At 43.9% G+C, this 26,897-nt stretch overlaps 2 protein-coding genes across 3 annotated transcripts; one reads left to right on the top strand and one right to left on the bottom strand.

The window, feature by feature from the left end:
- Nucleotides 1–2,837: 2,837 nt before the first annotated feature.
- On the bottom strand, nucleotides 2,838–9,321 carry tsr1 (TSR1 ribosome maturation factor). Of its 2 annotated transcripts, none has more exons than XM_068745459.1 (15): nucleotides 9,204–9,321; nucleotides 8,729–8,832; nucleotides 8,416–8,644; nucleotides 8,039–8,173; nucleotides 7,029–7,483; nucleotides 6,694–6,838; nucleotides 6,399–6,577; nucleotides 4,620–4,801; nucleotides 4,374–4,533; nucleotides 4,168–4,278; nucleotides 3,947–4,079; nucleotides 3,596–3,712; nucleotides 3,359–3,499; nucleotides 3,185–3,259; nucleotides 2,838–3,100 (listed from the first exon to the last, which is right to left on the bottom strand). In XM_068745459.1, exons 1-15 carry the CDS (start codon nucleotides 9,319–9,321, stop codon nucleotides 2,922–2,924), a joined length of 2,463 nt encoding a protein of 820 aa, XP_068601560.1. In that variant the 3' UTR covers nucleotides 2,838–2,921. The 2 variants fall into 2 exon arrangements, with proteins under 2 accessions (XP_068601560.1, XP_068601561.1); XM_068745460.1 differs by having other exon boundaries at nucleotides 4,620–4,828; nucleotides 7,035–7,483; nucleotides 9,204–9,221.
- An 8,656-nt stretch (nucleotides 9,322–17,977) lies between these two features.
- Nucleotides 17,978–25,445, top strand: taok1a (TAO kinase 1a). The gene is made up of 20 exons (XM_068745107.1): nucleotides 17,978–18,109; nucleotides 19,325–19,396; nucleotides 19,490–19,591; nucleotides 19,695–19,740; nucleotides 19,878–19,974; nucleotides 20,083–20,196; nucleotides 20,310–20,401; nucleotides 20,620–20,713; nucleotides 20,805–20,886; nucleotides 20,980–21,147; nucleotides 21,321–21,521; nucleotides 21,664–21,792; nucleotides 22,047–22,283; nucleotides 22,387–22,515; nucleotides 22,643–22,846; nucleotides 22,955–23,194; nucleotides 23,406–23,618; nucleotides 24,156–24,338; nucleotides 24,921–25,177; nucleotides 25,217–25,445. Exons 1-20 carry the CDS (start codon nucleotides 17,978–17,980, stop codon nucleotides 25,443–25,445), a joined length of 3,021 nt encoding a protein of 1,006 aa, XP_068601208.1.
- Nucleotides 25,446–26,897: the final 1,452 nt, after the last annotated feature.

Genomic DNA, 26,897 nt, shown 5'->3' with positions numbered 1-26,897 from the left:
AATCTCCATGACTTCCTGAGGAAGTTGGACAATGATGAGGATGGAAAACGAAATGGTAGAAGTTAGACTCCTGGTGGTTTGATCAACCTGAGGCAACAGACACTTTCACTCTCTGAGACTATCTTGCTTTGCTTTAATCATCTTGTCAAAAGCAGTAGCGTGTGATTTTTATTTTTTATTTTTTTTTGTCATGGCTGGGGGAGGCATCTGCAGAGAGCTTTTTATTAAATCTGAGATGATTTGATTAGGTCTCCGTTTCAAGCCGCCTGCTCAGCACATGCAGAACATTCCGGTGTTCCTGTTCTTGAAGCCCAAAGCGTGATCCGCTCGCCCCGGCTGCCATGCAGCCCCGGCTTAGTTGTGCATCTGAGGCTGATTCTCTCTCTCCTCACCCAACTACACTCAGTGTTTTATGGGCTGTGCGCTGCGGTGGAGTGACCTCCCTCTCACCCTGGTGCCACCCAGCCGGTGCAGGATTCAGGCACACATGGCCCCTGCCAAAACCCCAAAGCGCCACATCTGCAATCCATAAACGCCAGCCACTCTCGCTCTCCTAGTCCCTCGCCCACACCGCCTCAGACTCTCACACTCCTCTATTTCACTCTCTCACCCACTAACCCTTTATTTTAATTTCCAAATTCTATGCATCCCCCTTCTTTGCATTCCTTTGACTGCTTCCTCCCACGACTTTTGGTTTTATTCACGCTGAACATCATCCAGTTCTTCCCTTCCCTTATCTATCCTTCCGTTTCTTTATCCACATCCAACGGGGGGGTAAAAAAGAAAAAAAAAAAAATCTCTCACCCATTATATCTTCGGTGGGAGCCAACTAAGTGTGGTGGCAGTGAACTGGGAACCACAAGACATTCCTGTTCCAAACAGCACTAAGTCATCAGGGTGCATGTCTTCTGACAAACACACACTTCACTTCTGGGGTGTATTCGGCCTTATCACAGTGCAGTCGGTCCCCAAGCAGCTAAATGTTTATCTGCTTCAAATTGATAGTGTCAAGGAAATATTTAGTGCATGCATCCACACTCGGTGCCAATTTGGAACATGTGCTACTTTAAGAGTATTTTCCATCAAGGGGGGGTATTGAATTCCCCCCCCCCCCCCCCCTCTCCAGGAACTGCTGATCAGCAGAATGCTCAGCACCCCCTCCCCTCAGCCCTTAACTAGACGTGCTCAACGCATCACTGTTTCTCTGCCCGTACCAAAAAAAAGCAAAGCAAGAAATAAATTGAGTGTTGCCACAAAGCTGACCAGAGCTGCCCTTACCCTAACCCCCCCCCCCATGGGCAATAGAGACATTAGTCTTTCTCAACTGCATTATCATTTTTCTTCCAACTTTTTCCACTGTAATCAAATAAAAATGCACGCAGTGAACTTTTGCTCCCTTCGGTTTTCTGGATCATGTGCTCCTCTTCATCGTAAAGTCTGCCCCTTCTGGTTTCCCAGACATATTGGCACGCCTCTGCGGTGCGGTCCCAACGCAGCCCCAGGATGAACCACGTTGTTGCAACTTGCAAGCGTACATGGGCTCAGTTTTGTGATAACTATTGCAAATCTTTTCTTCAGCAGGAAAGATTTTTTTGGGAGTCAGTGTGTGTGTGTGTGTGTTTGGTTTGACAAGGGCTGAAAAGGAGATTTGGGGTCAGAACAGGCCCATCGTGGTGAGAAAGCATCGGCGTCTTCCTGGGTTAGTAGCAAGGGTAAAAAGTATTGTGTTTTGTGTCTGTTGTTCCATGATAGTGTTAAGCTGAAGCTGAAAGTGGCATGACTCTGACTACCGGTAATCACTTTTTAGCCCTCGTTTGTAAAATGCACCGAGGCATTTTTGTGACAAAACACAATTGAAGCTGCTACACAAGTGTCGGAAAAAGGAAAGAGGGAGAGGAAGACGAATATAGGAAGGTCCATCAGGAAAATATTTGTCATTCAACCCAGAAGTCATGTCTGTACGCTCAGCAGTGTTTGCATTGCATTGTTTTCAATTTGGATTCTCATAAATGGGTCATTAAGAGGTTTCTGCAGAACTTGATGGCAAACTGATCATTTCAAACAGGTGTGAGAATAGGGAACATCTAAAACGAAGACATTCATTCTTCACCCAAAGGTAATTCACAGGCATTTATCAATACAGAATCTGGGTCCGATTCTAAACTTAATTAAAACAAATTATAATATATATTTAAATACAATTCTTGAAGTTATCAAGCTACCATGATACCATTGGAGTAAACAAGCAATACTCTGCTTCCTCTATTTGTTTGCAGTAGAAGAGTTTGATGCTCTGGTCACTCAATGGCTGACAATTATGAAATGTGTCTGGAGTGGTTGAGAACATTCTGAAGATGCATGTGTAGCACAATTGGTGTAATTCCAGCCAAACATGATGGGAAAGTTTAATTGAGAATAAAAACACCAGAACTATTGGGCAAATGAGAACAGACTCCCTATAGTCAGCAGAAGATGAATAGTAACTTATGATTCCAGCTGCCACGTTTTAAACCCTGAAAGGCAACAACTCATTGAGAAATTTCATGATGTTTCACCATCATAACATTTTGTTTCAGGCTTCAAGAGTGTCCAAAGAGGTGCTGCAGGAAAGAACCTCAGTGCGTAAAAAGATTGACCTGACAGAGCCAGTTTAGATTATAGTGCCCCCAAAACAGCTATTTGTCCCCCCCATGAGTATTTTTGAGACCTTTCAAACATAGCCCCGCCAATAATTATTCATTGCTACCATCTGGTGGCTGAAACAGATACAGCAGCGAGTCAGGAGACTTGTAAGACAGAGAAAAGATGAGTAACAGTTAAACAGAAGATACTTGGGTTGAATATAGTTTTATTAAATACACAGCACACCTTTTAAAAGTGCCATGTAATCACACTGGTCTTTACATATCCTGTGGTTTCCACTACTCCATGTCCAAGTCATCCATCTCGACAGGGTCCTCTCCCTTGATCCACGGTAAAGACAGGGGCACGTAGGGGTCATATGTCCAGCGAGGATATACTCTCTTGTACAAGTTCATCAGGACAGTGTCTTGGGAGCGGAGCTGATTATCAAACACACACTTCATGTGACCGTGTGTTCCTGGAAAAATTAGATACGGCAGTCAGAATTCAAAGCGGGTTCTAGACGCGAGTTCGAGAAGCTGCAAACATTTTAGACTCTCACCTAAAGCCTCCTTGATGTGTCCTCTCCGACCCCACTTTGTTCGCAGCTCCACTGGCTTGAACCACATGATATCATCTGACCACAGACAGAAGCAAACGGGAAGGTCACAAGGCTTAAAGCTAAAGAGAACTCAAACGTGATGCTCTGTCATCAGAGATGTGACAGTATCCTCACCCCTGTTAAAGAACATGTAGCGAGCAACCGCAGAGCGCCGGTTAATTTTGAACGGGTGTCCGCTCAGCACGAGCCTCTTCAGCACGACGCGTTGAGGGTCACAACTGAGCAGGCTGCCTGTAGCCACAAGATCCTGGACGCCTGGAGGACGCAGCAGCAAAAGACAGAAGCTCAAACACCAGCACGGAATGAACTAAAGTGAGTAATAAAACACAAAAAGCAGCATAATGGACATACCGTCGGTCCGTTGTTTGAAAAGCAGAACTCCTGCAGGGGGGAATGTGATGGGAGCGTACAGCGATACCACAGTGGGGGCATCTGGTCTGAGGAAGCGCTCCATCTTGTGCTTGTCAGCTGGAATAAAGCAGCACACACACACACACAAAAATAAATTCTGTCAGACAGTCACGCAAGATGAAGAAGCTGATGCTCGGTGTGCCGCTTTGTAAGAATCCTGAAGTCGTGATTATCCTCTCAAATAGTGGAGATTACATCAAATCCGCGTCTATTTAAACGAGGCGTAATCCGATGTGGTTAGCTTTGTGTAGATTTGTTCATTTTAATGCTCATTATTTCTAGCATATCTACCCGAGGTGTGCTGAGAGAAGATGGGAGCGGCCCGGAACCTCCGAAACCCACAGTGGAACACCAGCTCCTCTTTGGACTTGATGGGCGCCGTGTTGCTGGGGTGTCTCCTCACCAGCAGGTGCATCACTGACATCTGAACACAACGGAGGTGCAGAAAACGGTGAGGTCGGAACAATGGCTCACGGAGCAGTGCGTGACTCAAACGTTTTAGGATGCGGTACCTTCTGCTCGTGAGGCAGGAGAGAGACTAGAATCAGAGGTCTGCCCGACTGCACACTCTCCATCACGGAAATGGGAACATCAATAACGTGCAGCGTGACGTACCAGCCCACCTGAAACAGAAGTGGACCCGCGCCGGGTCAGAGAATCCATAAATCTGATGACGGTGCATTTACAGAAGGCCGTCACTCTCTAGTTTTTTTTTTACCATTGCTCCCTCTTGCTCGGCTGCAGCCTCAGCCAGCGTGCGGCGACGAGTGCGCTCAAAGCTTTGAAACTGGAAGATGCGCGAGTAATTGAGAGGCAAGTTCTCCATGGGGTCCCAGGGTGACGAGCGGAAACTCTTTAGGCCTCTATAACGCTGGAATCTAGATCCGGGGGAGGGCGGTTAGCATGCATGCAGCATTTATCAAACCGTACGAGTTCTTCCTTCAGAAACATTCTATTCACAGACCTGATTCTAGCAGCCGTGTCGAGGGGTGTGTCCACCTCATCAGGGAATATTTCATTGGCTCGAGCCTCGCGGTAGCGTTTGAGGCCCTCTTCTTCTGCAGCTTTGTCCATGTGCTCATCATAGCGCTGATCTGCTCCAGGTCGCTCTGTGGAGCACACCTCTTCCTCTTCCTCCTCTTCATCCTCTGAGCCGTAGTCTGAACCTGGCTCCTGAGCAGAGAGGATACAGCACGTTTATTTTTTACATCATGCTGCAGCTCAGCTTTTCTGTGAATATTGTCAGAATTAAAAAGCTGATGGATAATAGTTCATTTGTGGCCAGATGAGCTACAACCCAAAGATTTCCATGCTCAATCCTTCAGCATGTGCTTTAACAGATCTAAACTGTTACCTAGAAGGTCTCTGCTGTTATTTTCATGTTGGAAACGAGTCAAAGAGATTCCAAGTATATAATTTGTAGTTATACAATCGTCAAGTATAAATAGGACTCCCTTTGCCACAACGTTTTGAGAACCTTTAGTATTAATCAGAATATTTTAATAATCCCACAGGGAAATTATCAGCAACAATGTTCCACTCAACAAAGAAGAATAATTAACAGTATGTAATGTTTATCAGATGATGTCAGGACTTAATGGGAGTCTATGGAAACCCCGGTTTGATTATAAGTACATTTTTACAACAATATCTGAGCACTATATTTGTACTAGGAAATAGAATGAAAGAACACCTTTCACTCGACTGGCACATTGTGGTTCGAGCCAACATTTTCAGGGAAAACACTCCAACATCCCTGCTGCAATAATAATAATCACCATCATTTGATGTCCCCATTGTTACTCTCTCCTAAATACATCAAACAGATGCCACAGACTGTAATGAACCCAATGCATGAGGTAAGTTCCCCCCCCAAACTTCTTTTCAAGCCCAAGTGGAGATAAATAAATGGTCGGCCCCTCCCTTCGTCCAGATGGGAAGTTCTGTTCACAGGACAGGAAGTCGGGAGGCTTCTCTCGGGACTCGTGCTCCAAACACTATTGTTGTGGCGAGCAGCCTGGCACAGACAGACAGTGAGAAAACAAACTCTGCGTCTCGGTGACGAGCTGCAACCTCGACCGCGGCTCACGTAAGCAGCTCGAGCCACCGGAAAGCACCAACGTCAGGGTGAACCTGAGCAACCGTGAAACTCCATGCGAAGGAGGCCGTGTTGTTGCAGCTGCTTGTTTGTTTTTGCTTGTTTGTCCATCTGCTTGTTATCAGGAACACTCAAAAAGCATCATAAAGCCAGCATCAAATAGATGCTGGCGGCGATCCGGATCCAGCATCTGGATCCACTGCAGGTCGTGTTCATTTGATTTGAAACATCCATCTATAAACTTTCAGTCACTCCAACACAAAGGAAATTAATCCGGGAGGAGGAGTTCAGAGCTGGACTGCGTCTAAGGGCCTGAAAAATTAAAAGCTATTCATCATCAGCTGCCACAACAGGATCGACCAGAAACACATTCTCATCTGATGCAATGTTCCACATCTGGTGATCTAGAACGTGCAAAATTGTAAGGTCCAGAGCAAATTCCCTCTTGCGAGAGGAATAGTGCGACAGATCTGCAACTGGAAATGAACTGTAGCTGAAACTGGGCTGACTTAGTTTGGTGATAAATTACATGTCATCAAAAGTTACTGAGATAATCAGACTACCGGTAATGTGGTTCCAAATTCTGGTGTTCGTTCCTCCTGGTCAAAGAGTCAAACTATCATTAGTATTATAGCTAGTGAGTACCTGAGAGTTATTATCCTCATCGTCCCCATCCATGGGCTCATCTAACATATCATCTTCATCACTGCTGCTTTCTTCATCCTCATCTCCATTGTTGTCCTCGTCTTCATCAACGATCCAGGTGGCCTGGTAGTCTGATGTTCCTTTAGGGACCTTCATCACATGTTTTTTCTTCCTGGCCTCTAAAAGGTAAAGGGAAATTTCAAAAAAAATATTTAGACTCCCACCCGGATGGAAATATCCTCATTTTACCAACCGTCATCTCAAATGTTATTCTGTGTAAAGTCTGTTTCTGCACCTTCTGCTTCCAGCAGCTCTGATTCTGTGGGCCACGTCTGCTCCCCCTCCATGGGGTCGACCTCGGCTTCTGCCTGCAGACTCTCCCTACAGGATGGATCTGCTTTCATCAGCAGTCGCACAGGAGCCTCAGCTTCACCTCCATCCTGCAGGAAACACGGATGATGGAGGTAAGAGAGAATGTTCCACTCACAGCCTTTACATTAAATATCATGACAGTTGAGCGTCTTCTTGTGATCATCCAGTCAGTCACTATTTTTATTTATTTTTCTGAAACCGCAATGTGAAACAAGACAACCCATTAATGCAAGGGGCCTTTTAATAAGGTTCCAGGACACCTACCATTTCAACTTCTCCTCCTTTGCCTGGCTTCGTTGGTCTGCTTGTTAAGTTGAGGAGCAGAGGGTCTGCTGGAGCATCAACCTGACTGAGTTGAAAGTCTCCATGTCCACTGATGTGTACCAGTCTGTCCACCCGTAGAGGACGGCCACGGACATAACCAGAAACACAGAGGGTGCCGAGACCAGTCGGCCCGCCACTCGAACCCTCACCCGGGCTGTTGGGTGTAAATGTGGCATACTGAGCCAGAAGATGGGACCGTCTGGAGCGAAAGCCGAGCTTTCTCTGTCTCTGGCTGCCCAGGTGTCGCAGAAGAAGGGTCGCATCCTGCTCCGAATCCAGAGGGAAGAGACGGGCGTCGGGAAAACGGCTCTCGGTGATCTTTGACAGAGCTCTTCTGGACTCAACCCTCTTCTTCACAGGAAGACCAGACACACCCTGGCACACCAGTGCTAAAGAGGGTGGATTTATAAACAGAGACAATGTGTTAGGAAGACAGAGGGAAGGAGAGGAGGCGGAGCAAGAAGTGGCGGAGAAGAAGGTGCTGAGGTTCTCCTTGGGAGTGACCAGGTTGGATAGGATTAGAAATGAGGCAATAAGAGGGATAGTGAAGGTTAGACGTTTAGGAGACAAGGTCAGAGAGGCCAGACTTCGATGGTTTGGACATGTCCAGAGGAGAGACGGGGACTATATCGGTAGAAGGATGCTCAGGATGGAACCGCCAGGGAACAGGACTAGAGGTCGACCCAGGAGAAGATACATGGACGTAGTGAGGGAGGACATGAGAGTGGCAGGTGTTGGGGAGGACGATGCAAAGGACAGGGTGAAGTGGCGAACGTTGATTTGCTGTGACGACCCCTCACGGGACGAGCTTAAAGTACAGCAGCAGTAGTAGACTGTCTCAGAAAACAGACATTAACCAGAAAAGAAGTCCTCAGGGCGTACATTATACAGCAGCGCAAAACATGTTCCTAGTATCAATACATGGCGGTCAGGTTTACACTCACCATGGCTGGGGAGGCCCTGAGCAAAGAGGCAGGAGAGACAGTAGTCTCCATAGCTGTCCCAACCTTCAGTGGGGTCCAGCACAAACAGAAGACTGTCAGCAATCTTTGCCACATCCAGCAGAGAGTGGATATCAGCTGTAAAAAAAAAAAAAGAGAAACCGAAGAAACGGGTAACGTAATGCTCGTAACAGGCTGTAGCAAGAGTCTCCAGTGCAGTCTGTCTGAACAGGTATGATGTAAAACGTGCATCAGACAAACAGATTTTAGTCATCACTGAGTTCTGCAACAATATTCATGCAAGAAGAAAACGCAAACTCAATTTAATTCGGTTGAGGATTTATTCAGGCAACAACTATTCTGTTTTAGGTGATGCTTACCCATGCTGGTCTTCAGAAAGATGAACCTCTGTTTGAAACGTGGCAGAATCAGCCCGAAACTGTCACTAATACCACTAACAAACTCCTCCCGGTGCACGACCCCCCCGGCACCCTCCCCCCGAAGCAGTTTGGTGACGGCACCGGCATCGATTTCGGCATGAAGGGACAGGACAGCAACCAAATGTGGAGGGCCATCCCTGCTGCCCAGACGTCGCTTCTCCGTTAGGACCTAAAAGAATAAGACAAAGAAACTCAGCAGCAAAAACAAGAAAATCAAAGATGATGTTTCTTCATGTGAAATAAAAAGTTTTACCAAGTCTTTTTTATTCCTGCGTAGCTGGTTGGCTCTGTTCCTTCTGTCCATCTTGTTTTGCTCCTTCCTCTGTTTTTTGGTGATTGCTATCACCGACACTCTCCCTGACAAACAGTTCCACACATGGTTGATTTGATTCAGTAAAAAAAAAAAAAGAAGGAAACTGCTATATAAAGTATCTTTACCCTTGTAATAAAGTCTTATGCAGTATAAATAAAACATTAAGACAATAATTATAATTTTTATTTCTATGATAAATTTGCAGGTCACCAGTGGGTTTTTTTTAAATCCCTGTAAATTACTAAAGGTTACTAAAACAATGGACGTTTCACCAGAAAGGAAAAAAGTTAAACTGACAAAAGAAAAAACCAAATTCACTCGGAATTCAACACGTGCGCTTGTAGACATGACCAGTCACATGCTATCGGAGCTTCAGCGGTTACGCAACTTTCCTTCAACCCCCCCTCCCTATTACCTTTGTTTTCTCTATCAACTTCACCTTTCGTCCGGTGCTTGCCATGCTTGTGGCCTTTATTCTTCTGTTTATAAATGCCGGGTCTATGGCCCTGTTGTTTTTCCACATTCGCTGCCATTTTTTCACCATGTGGAAGTTAGTTAAGGTACTTCCGCATTCGTGCTGACGTCGTAGGCGTGTCATCAGACTTTTCCCGGAAGGTTTCTTCTTCAAAATAAAAGCTTATGTTATTTATAATGTCCACTGAACCATAAACATTTGTAGAATGAATGTTCCACATCAGTTTCTTTGATTTCAACGACGTTATATTATGGTAGTTAAAGGTTACAACGTACGCACAATACAATAATTTAACTACTATATAGAGCTCCAGTTTATTAAATAAAAGAATATTGTAATTATTTGTATAGTACCATCAAAAATGTCAATATCAATCTTATTTTACAACAGAGACTAATTTGAAATTCACAAAGTCTTGGCTGCAGTGTATATGATAGATTTAAAAGTACCACAGTGAATTACATTATTATTATTTTCACCAATGTGAAATAAATCCACAGTGCCACTGCTGGAGGAGGAGAAATGCATTGAAAGAAAGTAGAATGTATCTAATCTCGGCATTAAGCTTGCGGAATACACAAATGTACTTAAATATTCTTGTTTGATTGACGTTTGTAACGGGTCTGCTAGATTGGTTGTGTCATTTTTTTAAATTTCAACCACACATTTTCTATGAACATATTCACACCTACTTTGAGAAAACTCGAGATGATTCACTAAATTGAAGCCAACCAGGTGCTCCATGCCAGTATTCACAGACTCCTCAACTAATTTAAGATAACAATGCCAGATTAAGAAATACACATTGATGAAGCCTAAAACTGAATTTCTCGCTCATTTATATTTCTCATCATATTTATAGTCATTTTCCTATGATAAATTACATCGTAAACCTGCCTTTCATTTATAACGTATTTATTATTCAGATAAAATGATCGTATTTCAATTAATATTCTAATAATCTATTCTCTCACCACCGAATTTCATCTGGATTGGATCCAGAATGATGTTAGGAAAGAATATTTAATTTTAACATTGACAACTTCATTCAAAAATATGTTAAAAATACACATCAACTCCAATTCATTTTTACTTTTCATGGTTGGTGTATAAAGATACCAAGAACAATTTAGAACCTTTTGGTGATGATCCAGATCACCATGTGGATGATGCAAATCTAATCATGAGGGGAATGAGCTGCTCGGCTGAGGTCTGCGCTCTCAAAGTGCTTTTCCAGTTTCCTATTGTTTTCATACTTTTGAGAAGGAAAAACTTCTCAGTATTATTTTTCCAGTATGAGACACAGAGGGAAGGAAGAAAATAATGCAATAGCCTCATCAAAATGCGTACCGAAACATGTTGCATTATCGAACCTTAACCTACACCTTAACCTTTAGATAATGCAGAAGCACAGTTGTAGCATACAACACATATGACTGGCTTTATTGTATGTCATTAACGGAGAAATGATTCGGCTGAAACAGCAAATTACTGTATCCCATAAATCATCATGGAGCTTTGACCAAAAAAATATTGTCTTGTAGAGAAGGAAGTAGGCTTTGCCCCTGTTGCGCAACCTCTGTGTGAAAGAACGTTCCTCCGTGCTTTATTCATGTTTTTTTCATTTCTTTGTCATTCCAGGAAAATCCAATTTTAGCCAATCATCCATGAACACAACCACAGGCCTGGCTGACATGACATCTTGTATGAAAATGCTTGGTTCCCTCTCAAACATATGTTAAATATTTTCAGATAACATGGATATATATAGTACTTTGTGGATAAAATACTATACATTTAATGAATGAATGAATTTACACTGCGAACGTCTTGGAATACGCCCGGGTATGTTCTTCAATGGTGTCTCCCTTGAGCCAGTCCCAAGCCCGGATAAATGCAGTGGGTTGTGGCAGGAATAGCATCCGGGGTAAAATTTTGCCAAAATTGGGCATGCATCTATCAATCCATCTTCCACCGCTTATCTGGCACCGGGTCGCGGAGGTAACAGCCTCAGCAGGGACTTCCAGACTGCCCTCTCCCCAGCCACCTCATCCAGCCCTTCCAGGGGGATCAAGGGCCGTTCACAGGTCAGCGTGTCCTCGGGTCTTCTCTGAGGCCTCCTCCCAATTGGGAAATGCATGGAACACCATCTGAAATAGAATAAATAGCCAATTTAACTGACTCCCCTCGATGTGGAGGAGCAGCGGCTCTACTCCGAGTTCCTCCCTGGTGACTGAGCTCCTCACCCGTCTCTAAGGGTGCGCCAACCAGCCACCCTGCAGAGGAAACTCATTTCAACTGCTTGTATACGCCATGATGATGATGATGAATATATTTATTAGATAGAATGTTAGAGTACAAGTACAGTCACACAGTAGCATGTCCTTTCGGTCATCACGAAAGCTCATGGCCGTAAAGGTGAAAGTAGGAATGTAGATTGACCGGTAAATCAAGAGGTTTGTCTTTTGGCTTTGTTCACCACGACAGACCGATACAACAACTGCAGTGTTAAACAGGGCTAGAGGTTGACCTAGGAGAAGATGCATGGACGTAGTGAGGGAAGACATGGGAGTGGCTGGTGTTGGGGAGGACAATGCAAAGGACAGGGTTGAAGTGGAGAAAGTTGATTTGCTGTGGCGACGCTTGACGAGAAAAGCCGAAAGAAGAAGAAAGAAGATGTTCTTTGTCAGGTCAAAAGAAAAGCACACTGTTCTGTGAACTTTCCTGTTTATCACCTTTAATGGATTGCAGGTCTCTACGGACATTTTAAACAGGTCACTATTAAAACCAATTCTAATTTTGAGAAAATAATTTAAAGTTCAACGGTATAAATGTAATATCAGAAACAAAAATAAGTGCACATAGCACAGACGGCTGCAGCCTCCACAGAGCTGAGTGTCTCCTGCTAATGTCTCCGCCTCTGGACGCGTCTGGTAGTTTACTGCACCGGGCAGGGCGGAACTGCTGCTCGCAGTACGTCGAAGGAAGACGCATAGCGAGGCTCAGCTACTGCTAAAACAGCCAAGTTGTTAACATGGCAGTCTGCTAGTGCTCGGTTTAAACGCGCAGGTTTTGTAACGACATTGCGGATATTGTTCCTGGGTGTTAACGAGGTGTTTGAACTTCCCCTCGCACTCTCTTTAACGCATTTTCACGAAGGGAGGCGACGGTGGAACAGTCGGCAGCCATCTTTGGACCTGCCAGGGAGTGGGGACTCGACTATTCTGGCACCCTATTTACTTCGAGGGTGGAGATTTTAAACCTACAATAATTCAAAAATCTACATGTTGAAAACGACTGACAGCGTTTGGAACCACAGGGATTCGGCGTAAGAATTCACCGGATCCGGGATGAGAAAAAGAAGTCTACTTTTGAAATCCTAAACTGTTTTGAAACGCACGACAGTGTTGAAACCTGGCCTGTCAGGAGAAGGGTGAGTGTCAGCTAACTGGCTAAGCTAACTTAGCAAACATCACACGGGTTGACTTGCTAATTTATAAATTCTGCCAAATGGCTTTCGTAGTCGTTCTAATTCCACGTCGTCCATGTAGTTTCTCCGCTGTTTACTTAGTATGCACACTGCGCATAGTTTTTTGTTGTGCTTTTTTTTCATATGACACGTAACTTGCCTCAGCAAACGTTAAGTTTTAATGTGTAGCATTAGCCCATGCAGTGTTTGCGCACACTCCAGGGTGGTGCTGGGTCTTTATTATTGAGATCACGCGTGTCAGGATTACTTGTCCTGTCGCTGGACACATCTCGTGGAAAGTGGCAACTTTCACTAAATCTTCTCTTCACTTGTGTTGCAACTCCAGAGAGGTCACCGGCAACTAAGATTAAATTCAGTAGGCAAGATCGGGCTACTAGTTTACCCCTTAAAATGTTCATTTTAAATGATACTGATGATGTGGTTAAACCTGTCCATGAAGTACAGATCAATTCAAATGATTTGTTTACAGTTTTTACCTTTCCCCGTAGTCAAATTTTGATGGGGTCCATTTGCCATTGTGATCAATTATTGCTTTGCGATTCAGGCTTGTTTATGAACCAATATCGGAACAAACATTATTTTCTGTTGGTCTTGGGTGGTAAAGACTGGCTAATTCTGTAGTATGTGTGTGTGTGTGTGCTGTGTAATGGCTTCCGGCATCGATAGGAACAGACTTGCGACGTCACTAATAATTTGAAACTCTCTCATAATTCAAATTATGATAGATAGAGCATTTTAATCCACCGAACGTCCTGTTCAATGAATTTCAATGTACGTCTGAAAGCATGACGTTCTTGTTAAGTCAAAGCGCTCGCCAGGGCCCCTTTCTAACTCGCTATAGCTGTGTAAAAAGGAAAGTCAAAGCGATACAGTGCAGTGAGGACGAACAGCTTTGTTGTTTTGTCCGGCTGCATTTTTGTGCATGTGTGTCCCAACTGGAACGTGATGGTCTTCTGTAAAGGTATCAATTATGATCACTCACTTTTGTGCTCAATGTCTGCAGTTGAAAATGCCACCATGTTATATGACAACAAGGCTCATCCATGAGTAACAACATAGTAAATGACAATGACAGTAAAGAGGCAAAGTGGTCCCACATGGTAATGAGGTGTTTTGTCAAGGCTTTGGCTCTATCTGTGTGGAATAGTGAGTCGTTCAGTGTTGTGGGATGAAATCTGCTTTCTTGAATTGGGGTTTTCTCCCGGGCTGGTAAAGAAGTCTTGTGACTCGAGCATCAGCTCTGTATCTGATTGCAGCTGATCATCTGAGTTGCATGGACTCAATAAACTTTCTTAGTGATGTCTGTGGCGCTTTCTCTGTCGTTAACGGTGGGTTAAAGAAGTCATCTACGTAAAACGTGAATGGCTAAGGATGCCTTCATCATTAGCTGTACTCCACACACAATGCCGTTTTGGTTTTCCTGCTCAGAAAGCTAAAATGTCATCGGCGTGAGTGCGTGGAGCAAACGGCTCAACCTTCATTGGGACCAGGAAGCGCAAAAAAGAAGAATCAACTGGAATTGTTCAAGTTTGGTTGATGACATTTCATCTCATCAAAGAGGCTTCTTCAGTCCTACATTACTGGTAGATAGTTTAGATACTTGTACTCCTGTTGGAGCAGAAAACGAACAAAGGTCCAGAACCAGTCATTAATATTCGCAAGGTGAAGGGTCTTTCACCTTACCTGAGGGGTAAGCTCACCTGAGCCCACCCTCAGGTGAGCTGTTATGTTGAGCTGCATCCAGGTGTGGCTGGCGGTTGTGCATTTTGGGGACAGGGGTCAATACTGGATTGTATGTTGCTGATAGATGGTGTCTTAATCCTCCTCTTCTGTTCAGGGATGGTTACTCCAGTTTGACAAAAACAAATTATTTAACTCCTCTCTCAAACATCTGTCTTCCTTGGCTAAAACCTGGACATTACTGGTCAGCGGGGTAGCCTGTGTCTTTCAGGTGCAGGTGCGGGTGCGGGTGCACTGCTGAGTCTTGTCCTGAGGAGTTGTCTCTCCCGTGTTGAGCCATACGCTTGTGGGAGCGGTTGTTTGTTCTCTCCAACGTGCAGGTCGCTGCATTCGTCACCGCACTGGGCAGCAGACACTGCGCTGCTCTGTTTGTGTCGGGGTGTTTCGTCTTTCGGGTGGACCAGCATCTGTCTGTGTGTTGCCAGGTTTGAAGTGTATGGGAATCTTGGTTTTAGTGAAAATTCGCTTGAATTTTTCAGAAAGAAAATGTAAAAGTATGTGTTTGGCAATGATCGGAATGCACTGGCAGCCGAGTTATGAGTGAGTACTTACAAATGTACAGTATAAATGGCCTATACATATGCAAATATTAATATTTTTTTTCATTAATCAATTCTTTTTCATGTCCGTTTTAGCTGCCTTCCGGGTCACGGGTGTTGCTGGAGCCTATCCCAGCTTTTCTATGGGCGACAACCGGGATATAAACTGGAAGTGTTTCCAGCGCGTCGTGGGTTAAACATTTTCGCACGGGGGGTTGGGTTCAATGCTGAAATCGTTTTGCGATGGTAGTTTTCTCGGTACTGGAAGAAGGTGGTGGTCAGACAGAGATGAAGCAGCGTGCAAATGTGGTGAGATTCTGTTCTGTTTGGTCTTGCAGAAGTTTTCTTTTGCTGCCCTAATGGCTTCTGTGGTTGGAATGCAGGTGAAAAGTGATGTGTAAATCATATGAGACTGAGAGGCAGCGTTAGCGCAGTGCAGATAGTAAAACGTTTAAAGCCTGACATTTGAATTTTAGCTTAATGATATATTCAAAAAGCTGAAAGCATTTTCCTTCAAAGTGGTATCTCACCGTGTACTTTTTGATTTGCACAATGAGCTTTAGAGATAAGATGAATCCACACACCCTTCCTGTGTGTGTGTTTTCAGTATTCCTTTACATTTAGAAGAAAGCAGCTGACAATGGCAGCTGGATTAGTCATTCATTCATTTTCTACTGCTTTTCCACTTTGCGGGTCACTGGAGTTGCTGGAGCTTATCCCAGCTGGCTATGGGCGAGAGGCGGGGTACACCCCGAATGCATCGCCAGCGCATCGCGTAGCCACACAGACGAACGACCGCTCACGTACCACTTGCACACTATGTACAATTTGGGTGGGGCAGCTAATTAACCTACATTGCATGTTTTTGGAGGTGGAAGAAAATCCATGCGGACACGGGGAGAACATACAAAAGTTTATTTTATTTTGTGGATTATTTTGAGGACATATTTTTCCGAGAGATGGTTCTTTTCCCCACCAAAACAAATTTTCCAACACAGTGAGCACCACAAACAATTTATGCTGTATTCAACTGTTGTGACTGTGGATTTCTAAAATGTAGGCCAAATAAAACTAGATCCGCATTCTTGGCTTGAAGCCACTGTAGAAGACAGGGAGAACACTGTTGGTCAAACAAATAAAGACAAATATGGTTATCGTATTTTGTATAATTGCGTTTGGGTTTTAACAAATATGAGTGAAATGTGTGGCAATGTTATGCAATATTGCAGCAGTTCAGCGAGTGTTTTAGTACGGGGTAGTTTTTCCCTTGGTGGTGACTGAGCAGACCAAAACATCAGACGGGGAATGTTGTTTTGCTAGTTTCTCCTGTAAATAGTCATTTTATTAACGACCTCAAACCTTGTGATTTCCTTTTATTTGTAAAAGCAAAATATTGGCTTGAACCTTATTTTTGGTGAGAGGCTCAAAACAGGTCTGCAGTGTAACCTGTTGCACAAGTTTTGTTTGTTTTTAATAAAATGAGATTGGAACATTGAAGGTTTATGCTGCCAGTTATTTAAAAAATCGGAATCGGCAGGTCAGGATCTTTTAATGATCGGCGATCGGCCAGAAAATTGTAATTGGTGCACCCCTAGTTCAAACTATGATGTTCTTGGTTTTTTCATTTCTCATTATCTCATTGAAAAGAGCACAGAATCTTTGGATTTTAATTTCGTCACTTCATTGCATTAATGGATGTTTTGGATTGTGCTGGCTTACCAACACAAAATTCATTAATGGAGATGCATTCTGGATTGAATTTTTAATGTGACCTATGAAGATGGCATATCGGCACTGATTTTATGTTATTGTTAAGACATTTTGAAAGTGAAAAAGACCAGCTTCCCTCTTCAGACCATAGAGATGAATAATGTTTTGTTACCTGGGTCAGGAGTGAGGCACGCTGTAAGTGAATGATGCCGACAGTCTGTTTAATCAATTTTATTTCCTGTATACACTATTTGTGTCTATTGTGAAACTGTTAAAAGTAAGTGCAAATAATCCAGAAAAAAAAACAACACAGAAGAGACATTAATGATTATTATTTTATTTTCCATAAAAATGCTTTAAAATGATCAAACATACATGGATGTATTTCACATTTTTTATTTTATTTTTTATTTTTATTTTATTTTCATATATTTCTCCTCCATACAGTAACAAAAAGTAATCCACAATATTTAATGACAATTTTCCACTCTCCAGCATACGTATATTATTAGTGAGTTTGATGAAAAGACCCATCAAACACTCTGACACAGGTGATGTGAACAATGTTTGGTATGTTTGAGGATGCGTGTTTGCCGAGTCCTTACAGGTTTAACAAGTATTCCCATCACTGGAATGCCTTGTTTCAATGAAGCCGCGGATCCTTTCTCTGTTCCTTTGTTCTAGCTGGAGATTATTGGTTGTGAGACAATTCTTTCTGTCTGTCTGCATAACAGTCACTGAACATGTGAAGGGAAAGGACACAGCCCACTGATTTTATTAATGTCTTAATGTTACTATGGCAACAATAAACCTCTTTCTAGTCGACTCAGGATTTTCAACAGGCCATTCTCCATCCACATTTGCATCCGTCATTATGGGCCTTCCCCCTATAGGAATAGCATATAGACCACTGATTTTTAAACTAGTGTTTTGTCATTCATTAGTAGCAAATTCTTCCAAAACTTCCAACCCCCTGAAAGCTCTCTTTGATCACATTGTACTTCTCTGCTGTTTGTTCAGCATTTATAATGAAGCTCTGTCATTGAAACAGGCTTTCTGGCACTGCAGTGTTGCTTTTTAGTGTACTTATTCTTGTTTTCTCTTGTGTTTTTTTTTAGCTCTGGACACATATGAAACCATTGTCCTGCAGATGAGTCATCAGTGGGGGCCCATCAGTCGCTGTCGCAGACCCAGATAGTTCCTGGCGGCAGCGGCATTGCCCCCCACTACCCATTATGCCCAACAGCAGTCGGGCGGGGAACCTGAAGGACCCCGAAGTTGCTGAGCTCTTCTATAAGGAGGACCCAGAAAAGCTCTTCTCAGATCTGCGTGAGATTGGACATGGCAGCTTTGGCGCTGTATATTTTGTGAGTATTTCCCTGTAAAAGGCACGGTGGTCTCAGAATCAAACTAAGCCATACATTTTGCCGGTGTTAATACAGATGTTAAAGGGGCTTTGGGGAAACAAATGCAAGAAAAAGCTAAGCCTGGTTTGGTTAAATACTTTCAAGTGCACATTTCTTTACTGGCAATAGAACATGAACAGCCATTGCTGTTTCAAATGTTCAGATTAATGCAGTCATATGAAAATTACAGTTCATGAAGGAGCTATGAGTGTGCGCCTGTCATGTCTGTGGTGGTGAAGATCAGGAATTTGTAGCCATCCATCCATTTTTCATGGTCTCATCTGCAGTCGCTTTGCTGGTCACAGGTCTGCTGGAGCCGATCCCAGCTTTCTATGGGCGGTACACCTCGGGACGTTGGCGACGCGTCCGAGGGGTACCGCACCAGAGAAAACGCACGTGGACACGGGGAGAACATACTAACTCCACACAGATGGGATTCGAGCCCGGTACCTTCTTGCTGTGTGGCGACGGCGCTAACCACTGCACCGTCATGCCACCCTGTATCTAAATTCTACATTTGGAGACAATATTTCTATGTACAACAAAAATCATTAAAAACGTCAGAATCTCTAGATTCTTTTCAGAATATTTGTGATTCAAGTGATTAAAAAATTGTAGACCAGGATTCAGCTCTCAGTTTGTCGGCCTTGAGTTTCTGAAAGTTATTTTTCAAATGAAGTTAAGGCAAAAATCGAACTTTACCTTGTGATTGTGTATTTGCATCTAAAATAATAGATTGTTTACGTGACTCGGTTTATAATTCCCAGCTGATTGCCATTCTGACTTTGTAAGTCTTGCACTGTAATGCGGTTCATGTGATTTTGTTTTGGATTAGAAAGACGGATTGTGTCGTCATGACTGTCGGGCAATGAGATTACACACGGGAGTCGTTGATCTAATAATGCAGCAAAACTTAATTCAAGCTACAGAGGCAAATGACAAAAATAACAATCACATGTTTCTCAAAATCCATCCATTTTCCTGTCGCTTTCTCCGCCTCGCGGGTCACGGGTGTCGCTGGAGCACATCCTGGCCAAATACGGGCGAGAGGCGTGGCACACCCCGGATACGTCGCCAGTGCATGTAGAAATGAAAACCACCTAAAACGTAAAAATAATTTGGCAGGCTATGAAATAAAGATGAGTCGTACCAATAAGTAATGCGTTTATCTTTCAGGCACAAGATGTGCGGACAAATGAGGTGGTCGCCATCAAGAAGATGTCTTATAGTGGAAAGCAGTCCACTGAGGTATTGATTACTTTTGTTAACTTGAATGTGCTTGGCAAGATTTATTTACAAATCTTGGTTTAATAATTCTCAAACTACTCCTGTTTTTTACAGAAATGGCAAGACATAATCAAGGAGGTGAAATTCCTGCAGAGAATACAACACCCAAACAGCATTGAGTACAAAGGATGCTACCTGCGGGAGCACACTGCCTGGGTGAGATTGTTAATCAGAGGGTCATTGATGATGATTGCATCGATGCATAAGCCTCTGATTAAAAGAGAGACCAAAAGTTAACACACTTCCTTCTTCGCTGCAGCTGGTAATGGAGTATTGTCTCGGCTCTGCCTCCGACTTGTTAGAAGGTGAGTTTAAATCTATCGATCCGATCACCGCGTGATGCAGCGGAACGCCAAGCAGAGAGGTTGATGTACCTTTTCTAGTTTTTCATTGGCATTTCTTTCCTTGGTTTACATCCCTTTTCCTGAATGCTCTCCTCCAGTTCACAAGAAACCTCTACAAGAAATTGAAATAGCTGCAATTACCCATGGTGCACTTCAAGGATTGGCTTATCTTCACTCCCACAACTTGATTCACCGGTGAGTTTTAAAAGTCTCTCGGAGCATACAAGGCATCGAATTCTTGTGCTCTGAGGCATTCCGTCTTTTCCGTGGTGTGGAAATCATTTCCTGTAATGTGTTTGACAGAGATATAAAGGCAGGAAACGTCTTGCTCACAGAGCCAGGGCAGGTAAAACTAGCGGATTTTGGTTCTGCCTCTATTGCCTGTCCTGCCAACTCCTTTGTTGGGACTCCATATTGGTAAGTTAAAGACATGCATATATTAAAGGTTCTTCTCTGAACACTCTTGTAGGTTTTATGCTCTTTTCCTTGTACATATATTTTTACTATACAGTGTGTGTTTGTTTCCTCAGGATGGCACCAGAGGTCATTTTGGCTATGGATGAGGGACAGTATGATGGAAAGGTGGATATTTGGTCTTTGGGAATAACCTGCATTGAATTAGGTACAATCATTGCTCTCTTTAGTCTGATTTGCATCTGTTTATTGCATCTGTTGATTTATTTTGTTGCTTGTTTCCACATCTCTGTCTTTACAGTGTTGAAGCATCTCATTGTTTTTGACTGCTTGTTAATAATTTAATAATTTTACTCTTTCTTCCTCATCATTTCCTTCTTTGCAACTTCCTGGTTTGTTTGGCGTGTCCCACTGCACGGTCTGTAGCTGAGAGGAAGCCTCCACTTTTCAACATGAATGCAATGAGTGCCTTATATCATATAGCACAGAATGAGAGCCCCATGCTGCAGTCTAGTGAATGGTGAGTTTAGTAGAAGGTACAGTTTGCTCTATTGTTTCTTGAACAGTCCATTAAATTTCTCAATTCTTTCTATTTCGCATGTCTGCTTCAGGTCGGATTATTTCCGAAACTTTGTAGATTCTTGCCTTCAGAAATTTCCTCAGGACAGGCCAAACTCTGAGGAGCTCTTAAAGGTAAGTATCAGAAAATTATTTGATCAAGCTCTGCACGGTGCGTTAGAGGTCTGGGCTTTGATGCAAGCATTCTTTTCTGTCTGCTTCCTCCAGCATGCATTTGTCCAGCGTGAACGACCAGAATCTGTCCTAATTGATCTCATCAGTCGGACTAAGGATGCAGTACGGGAGCTGGACAATCTGCAGTATCGTAAAATGAAGAAGATCTTGTTTCAGGAAGCTCACAATGGCCCCACAACCGAGGCACAAGATGATGAGGAGGTCTGTCATTTGATTGTTACAGCTGCTGCTCGCTCGCTTCAGTCTCTTTCTCATTTTATTTTTTTAATCAATTCCGGATTCATGAGGTTGGACTTTGTTGTATTGTGCTATCCCTGCTGTAAACTAAGGGAATTGTGTGGTCTTGTTATTGTCTGCCACGCGTATCACTTTAGGAACCAGAGCACACAGTGGGTAGGACAGGCACAGTGAACAGTGTGGGGAGCAACCAATCCATCCCGAGCATGTCCATCAGTGCCAGTTCCCAGAGCAGCTCCGTCAACAGTCTGACGGATGCAGGCGATGACAAGAGCGAGGTCGACATGGCGGGAGACCACACAGTCATGTCCAACAGTTCTGTGATCCACCTCAAACCAGTAAGAAGCTCGAATTCCAGTCTGGTCTGTAGTCTTATGGGTTAAATATTGATTATTAATATTATTATTCATTAACTTTAAGTACAAAATAAAGCATAATTGATTGCTTCACAGTTTAAATGCTTTTTTGCACGCCTTTCAGGACGAACAGGGTTTTAATGAAGAGTCAGAACCTCACGCCCGGCCAACTGAGCAACAGTCGCTGCCTGCACACACTCCACGACCGAAGCGGAACCGCGAACACTTTGCTACGATACGCACAGCCTCAGTGGTAATAAGAGTTACTGTATTTAGAAATTCGGTTCAATCATTGATGTCATGATTCAAACAACGCCTTATTAACTTTCTGGATGACATTTTCTACAACCATGTGTTGTTTAGTGGCGTAAAATCATTTGACATTGGTTTTCCTATCTTTGAAAGCTTTTTGTTGTTTTTAACAGCAGTTGTCTTCAATACATCATAAAATAGTCCCACACGTATTCCCTCAAAAACTAAAGATAAGCCTTGCCTTGCGTTTCCCAGCTCACTCGCCAGATAAAGGAGCATGAGCAGGATTCTGAGTTAAGGGAGCAGATACTGGGCTACAAACGCATGAGACGGCAGCACCAGAAGCAGCTCATGGCTCTGGAAAACAAGCTCAAGGCTGAAATGGATGAGCACAGACTTCGCCTGGACAAGGAGCTGGAGAACCAGAGGAATAGCTTTGTCCAAGAGATGGAGAAGCTGGTTAAGAAGCACCAGGCATCCATGGAAAAAGATGTATGCTTTCAGTTCATTCATGTGTTAACTTGAGAGTTAAAACATGGTAACTATTATTTTACCAGCGCAAAGGGATTAATTAAATTGTGCTTTTCTTCAACAGGCAAAAACATTTAGCAATGATGAGAAGAAGTTCCAACAGCATATTCAGAGTCAACAGAAGAAAGAGCTCAACGGCTTCCTAGAATCCCAGAAGCGAGAGTACAAACTTCGCAAGGAGCAACTGAAAGAGGTGTGTGTGTGTGGGGGGGGGGGGGGCGGCGGCATCATGCCTCTAGGACAGTCCCCAAACGTTTTCAGTTTACCTACCAGCAGCAAATGGACATCTGTACTATGAGGTGTGTGTTTCTTCTGTTAAGGAGTTGAATGAAAACCAGTCGACACCTAAGAAGGAAAAGCAAGAGTGGTTGTCCAAGCAGAAAGAGAACTTCCAACACTACCAAGCAGAGGAGGAGGCCAACTTGCAGCGCAGGCAGAGGCAGTATCTGGAGCTGGAGTGCCGCAGGTTCAAACGAAGGATCTTGATTGCTCGCCACAATGTTGAACAGGACTTGATGCGAGAGGTCAGCACTCTGTGTCTGTGTCTGTGTCTCATATTTATTGATTCACAAACAGCTGAGTTTCCTCCAAGAACCAACACCTTTGTCTCTCCCCGTCTGCACATTAATTAGGAGCTAAACAAGCGTCAGACCCAAAAGGACTTGGAACACGCCATGCTTCTCCGGCATCACGAGTCCATGCAAGAGCTGGAGTTCCGCCAGGTCAATACCATCCAAAAAACGAGGGCTGAGCTGATCCGCCTGCAGCACCAGACGGAGCTCACCAATCAGCAGGAGTATAACAAGAGGAGAGAGAGGGAACTTCGACGCAAGCATGTCACAGAGGTTCGCCAGCAACCCAAGAGCCTCAAGGTGAAGCATTTGAGTTGTTTGCCATCCTCTGCAACAAATATTCAGCAGATAATTGCATTTTAATAATAATAAATTGCTCCTGGTACTTATGGAATCTTCCTAAAATGCTCATTTGCACTTGATACGCAGATAAGCTTGGATTCAGCGCCAAAACGTTCTGTTTCCGTGCTGTTGAATAATAAAGAAATTCATAATTGAATCATCTTTGTAGTCCAAAGAGCTCCAGATCAAGAAGCAGTTCCAGGATACGTGTAAGATCCAGACCAGGCAGTACAAAGCATTGAGGAACCATCTGTTGGAGACCACACCAAAGTCGGAGCACAAGGCTGTCCTTAAACGCCTGAAACAGGAGCAACACCGCAAACTGGCCATCTTGGCAGAGCAGTATGACCACTCCATCAATGAGATGCTTTCCACTCAGGCGGTGAGTCTGGCAATGCTAGGAATGTAGAATCGTAACGCTCGGCACGAAGACCAAAGCTTCCAATCAGCCGCGCCACAGCAAACAAGTGGCAGAGAAATTATTAGACTTCACTCTAGCGTGACGGTTGATCTCTTCTTGCCGTGTGATAAGGAGCTCTCACGCGTCATGCTGTCTCCCCTATTTGAAGACATGTCTGCTTGATTCTCTTCTTTAACTTCGTTAACTGCAACCGGCAGCTTCTACCGTTTGGGCTTCACAGTTAATACATGATCGTCAAAATGGCGCCGCGTTGTTTCCTGCTTTACCGTCACGCTTTCACACAGGTGGGTTTGAAGCGATCTTCGTAACTTTGTAGCTACAACAGAAAAAAATAGGCCCCATTACGCTTTCTTTAAGTTCACCAAGAAGGACAAAATAAATGTGTGCACATTGAAAGTCCTGTGTGAATATGGCTTATGATTGCACCGCTGAGTTTTACATTACGCCAAATCAGTATTGATTATGTATTTATGCTAGCGGTATCTTGATCTTCTGCAGTTGCGTCTGGATGAGACTCAGGAGTCTCAGTGCCAAGCCCTCCGAATGCAGCTGCAGCAGGAGCTGGAGCTACTCAATGCCTACCAGAGCAAGATCAAGATGCAGACCGATGCTCAGCACGATCGCGAGAGGAAGGACTTGGAGCAAAGGGTGTCACTCCGAAGGGCCCTGCTGGAACAGAAGGTTTTTCCTCTTTCAATTATTCTTAATTGGAAAACTACAGTGACCTAATTGCGAGAATATTCTCCAGATTTGACTTTTATGGTAAACTTTATAAGCCTGCCACATGAAGGACACTCTTAGAACACAACATCTCTGATGCATCCGTTCTACTCCGTGTGAGGCGGTGAGCGAGAGAAGAAATGTTGCCAAATGACTCAATCGTGTTTGTCTTGGGGCCCGTTTGTACTTTCACAGGATGCATTCCACACATGCACAGACACATTTCATGGCTTGTCATCACATCCTGAAGGCATATCAGCATCTGAACAGCACCTGCATTTACCACCCTCTGACGGTGAAATGCAGATCTTGCAGATCCTTAATTACTTGACATTGTGACTTAATTTGTTATATATTTGCAGCACCGCTAATAAACAAAACTTTCATACACTAGAGACTCATTTATGGATACCGATATTTCTAAAATATCACTTCACATTGTGATTTTAGTCATTTGATGGCCCTGCTAAATGTGAGGCATATGTTATATAATGTTATATGACATTGTTTTGACATTTGTAACTTTTATTTATGTTTTTGCAGATTGAGGAGGAGATGTTGTTGCTACAGAATGAACGTTTGGAGCGAATTCGGAGCCTCCTGGAACGTCAGGCCCGTGAAGTTGAAGCGTTTGACTCGGAGAGTATGCGTCTGGGCTTCAGCAACATGGTGTTATCAAACATCTCCCCAGAGGCCCTCAGCCATAGCTTTCCTGGTGCTTCAGGAAGTTGGAGTCACCATCAGCAACCGCGCCCATCTGGAAGTGGTCAAGGGCCGCACTGGGGCAGTGGCAGTGTGGGGTCAAGCCACCAAGGTGTCCATCACCACTATCACTCCAGCCCAGGGGGGGCACCTATGCAGCAAGCCTGGGGGCAGGGTATGCAGGGAGGTGGGGCTCCATCACCGTGGGGCCACCCATCGGCGGTCTCTCGAATTAGCGGAGGTGCGCAAAACAGCCCCCAAGCAATGGGGAGGACACCCTCGGGAGGGCGCAGTGAGCAAGGCATGAGCAGGAGCACCAGTGTCACCTCTCAGATCTCTAACGGGTCACACCTCTCCTACACATAGATCAGCCGTCAGGCCTGCAGTCAGAGCAGAATCCAAGAGGAACAGCAGGACAGAGCGATGGCTGCGCCCTGCGACCCGTTGCCTCCGTTTTCTCCTGTGTACAGACGTGGATGTGTGATGAAATAAATGTTGCTCAGGTCAAAAGGGCTGGATGAGATGCAGCCCATCCTCACGGCAGTTTATCGGCACACATACAGATCCTTAAATTCATGTTAAGTGGGCAGTTTGAGTGTTAACGCATAATGCTACCATTTGTTTTTATTTACTGCTCTCGTAATTCATAGCCGTAGTTTAAAAAGAAAAAAAAATGCTTTTGTGCTATTTGCAGTCATTGCTCTCATTTTGCACATGAAACACTGTAGAAAAGCCTTTGCTCATTATGCCCCTTGAAATGTGGTATCAAACAAGTAAAGTAATCTTTATTAAGCAGCCCGCTCCGTTACTCCACAGATTCAGAGTCAGGCACGCACACGCACACACACACACACACACACAGGTGGATTCTCTAGCGGCTGTGAATAAACCAAACGTAACGCATCTTTGTCGTGACACCAGCCTGCTGCGATGGTCATTTTCATCAACGACATGGTTTATTTCGCCTGATTTCAACCCAGATTGGACGTCCCAAATTCATAGCCAAATTAAATGGCTATTAAACGAGGTTTATGCTACAACAGTGCCTTTTAACCTTTTGATTATAGAAGTCAGCCTCAGATGTTTATAGTTCAGTATTTTATCACCCATTTTTGACTATTGCCAATGAATGTGTAGTTCAGACTGTATCACCTTCCAGAGTATAACCTTCACTGTATGCAGTAATGCGGGTTCAAGTCTTACAAGTGATCAGAGGCAGAAAGCTGTGTATGTCGGTAAATCTATTTTTGGGAGAGTTGGTGGTGGTACTTGCATCAAGAATCTTGAGGAGGGTACTAATCTGCCTTCAGAAACAATCCTAGGACTGGTCTGTTAATTATTAGAAGTGCCTTTTTAAAAAACTGCTGCCTTTTACAGCGCACTTTATACACTTCAATGTGTGTAAGATTATATTTGACTTGATGCAAAGCACCTGGTGGATTCTTCTTGGTACTCGTGTAATTAGGATAAGGACTGGAGCCAGCCTGTGCTGTGATAATGATCTGTTTGAGCCACGCCCCAAGGAGAGATGGCTGCGCTCGTGTCATCGTACCGTATGTGAGCATGTTCCTGGTTTGTTTTGGAACGCTAGCCGTAGCTGGGCATGTCACCGGTCTGTTTTTGATAGATGTAGAAGAAGAAGGATCCTGCAATCTTTTGACCGCCACCATTGAGGTTGTGTTTTCACCTGTGTCCATTTGTCGGCTTTTCAGGAGAATCACACAAGAACTAAGTCGAAACTTTTGTGAACTTGCACAAATCAGGAACATTTCCTGTACATTGTTATGCAGACGGCATTAGCTGAAAAGTATCGATTAC

Source organism: Brachionichthys hirsutus, chromosome 11, assembly GCF_040956055.1.
Source record: "Brachionichthys hirsutus isolate HB-005 chromosome 11, CSIRO-AGI_Bhir_v1, whole genome shotgun sequence".
In the NCBI taxonomy this organism is placed as follows: domain Eukaryota; kingdom Metazoa; phylum Chordata; class Actinopteri; order Lophiiformes; family Brachionichthyidae; genus Brachionichthys; species Brachionichthys hirsutus.
This window is presented reverse-complemented; position numbering and strand designations above follow the sequence as displayed.

Coding starts and splice junctions, on each gene's coding strand:
- tsr1 (XM_068745459.1), bottom strand. CDS start 9,321: ATGGCAGCGAATGTGGAAAAACAACAGGGCCATAGACCCGGCATTTAT. Junction 8,645..8,728: donor GCAGGAATAAAAAAGACTTG/GTAAAACTTTTT, acceptor TTATTCTTTTAG/GTCCTAACGGAGAAGCGACG. Junction 3,260..3,358: donor CTACATGTTCTTTAACAGGG/GTGAGGATACTG, acceptor GTCTGTGGTCAG/ATGATATCATGTGGTTCAAG.
- taok1a (XM_068745107.1), top strand. CDS start 17,978: ATGCCCAACAGCAGTCGGGCGGGGAACCTGAAGGACCCCGAAGTTGCT. Junction 20,197..20,309: donor TTTGTTGGGACTCCATATTG/GTAAGTTAAAGA, acceptor TTGTTTCCTCAG/GATGGCACCAGAGGTCATTT. Junction 20,402..20,619: donor AATAACCTGCATTGAATTAG/GTACAATCATTG, acceptor CACGGTCTGTAG/CTGAGAGGAAGCCTCCACTT.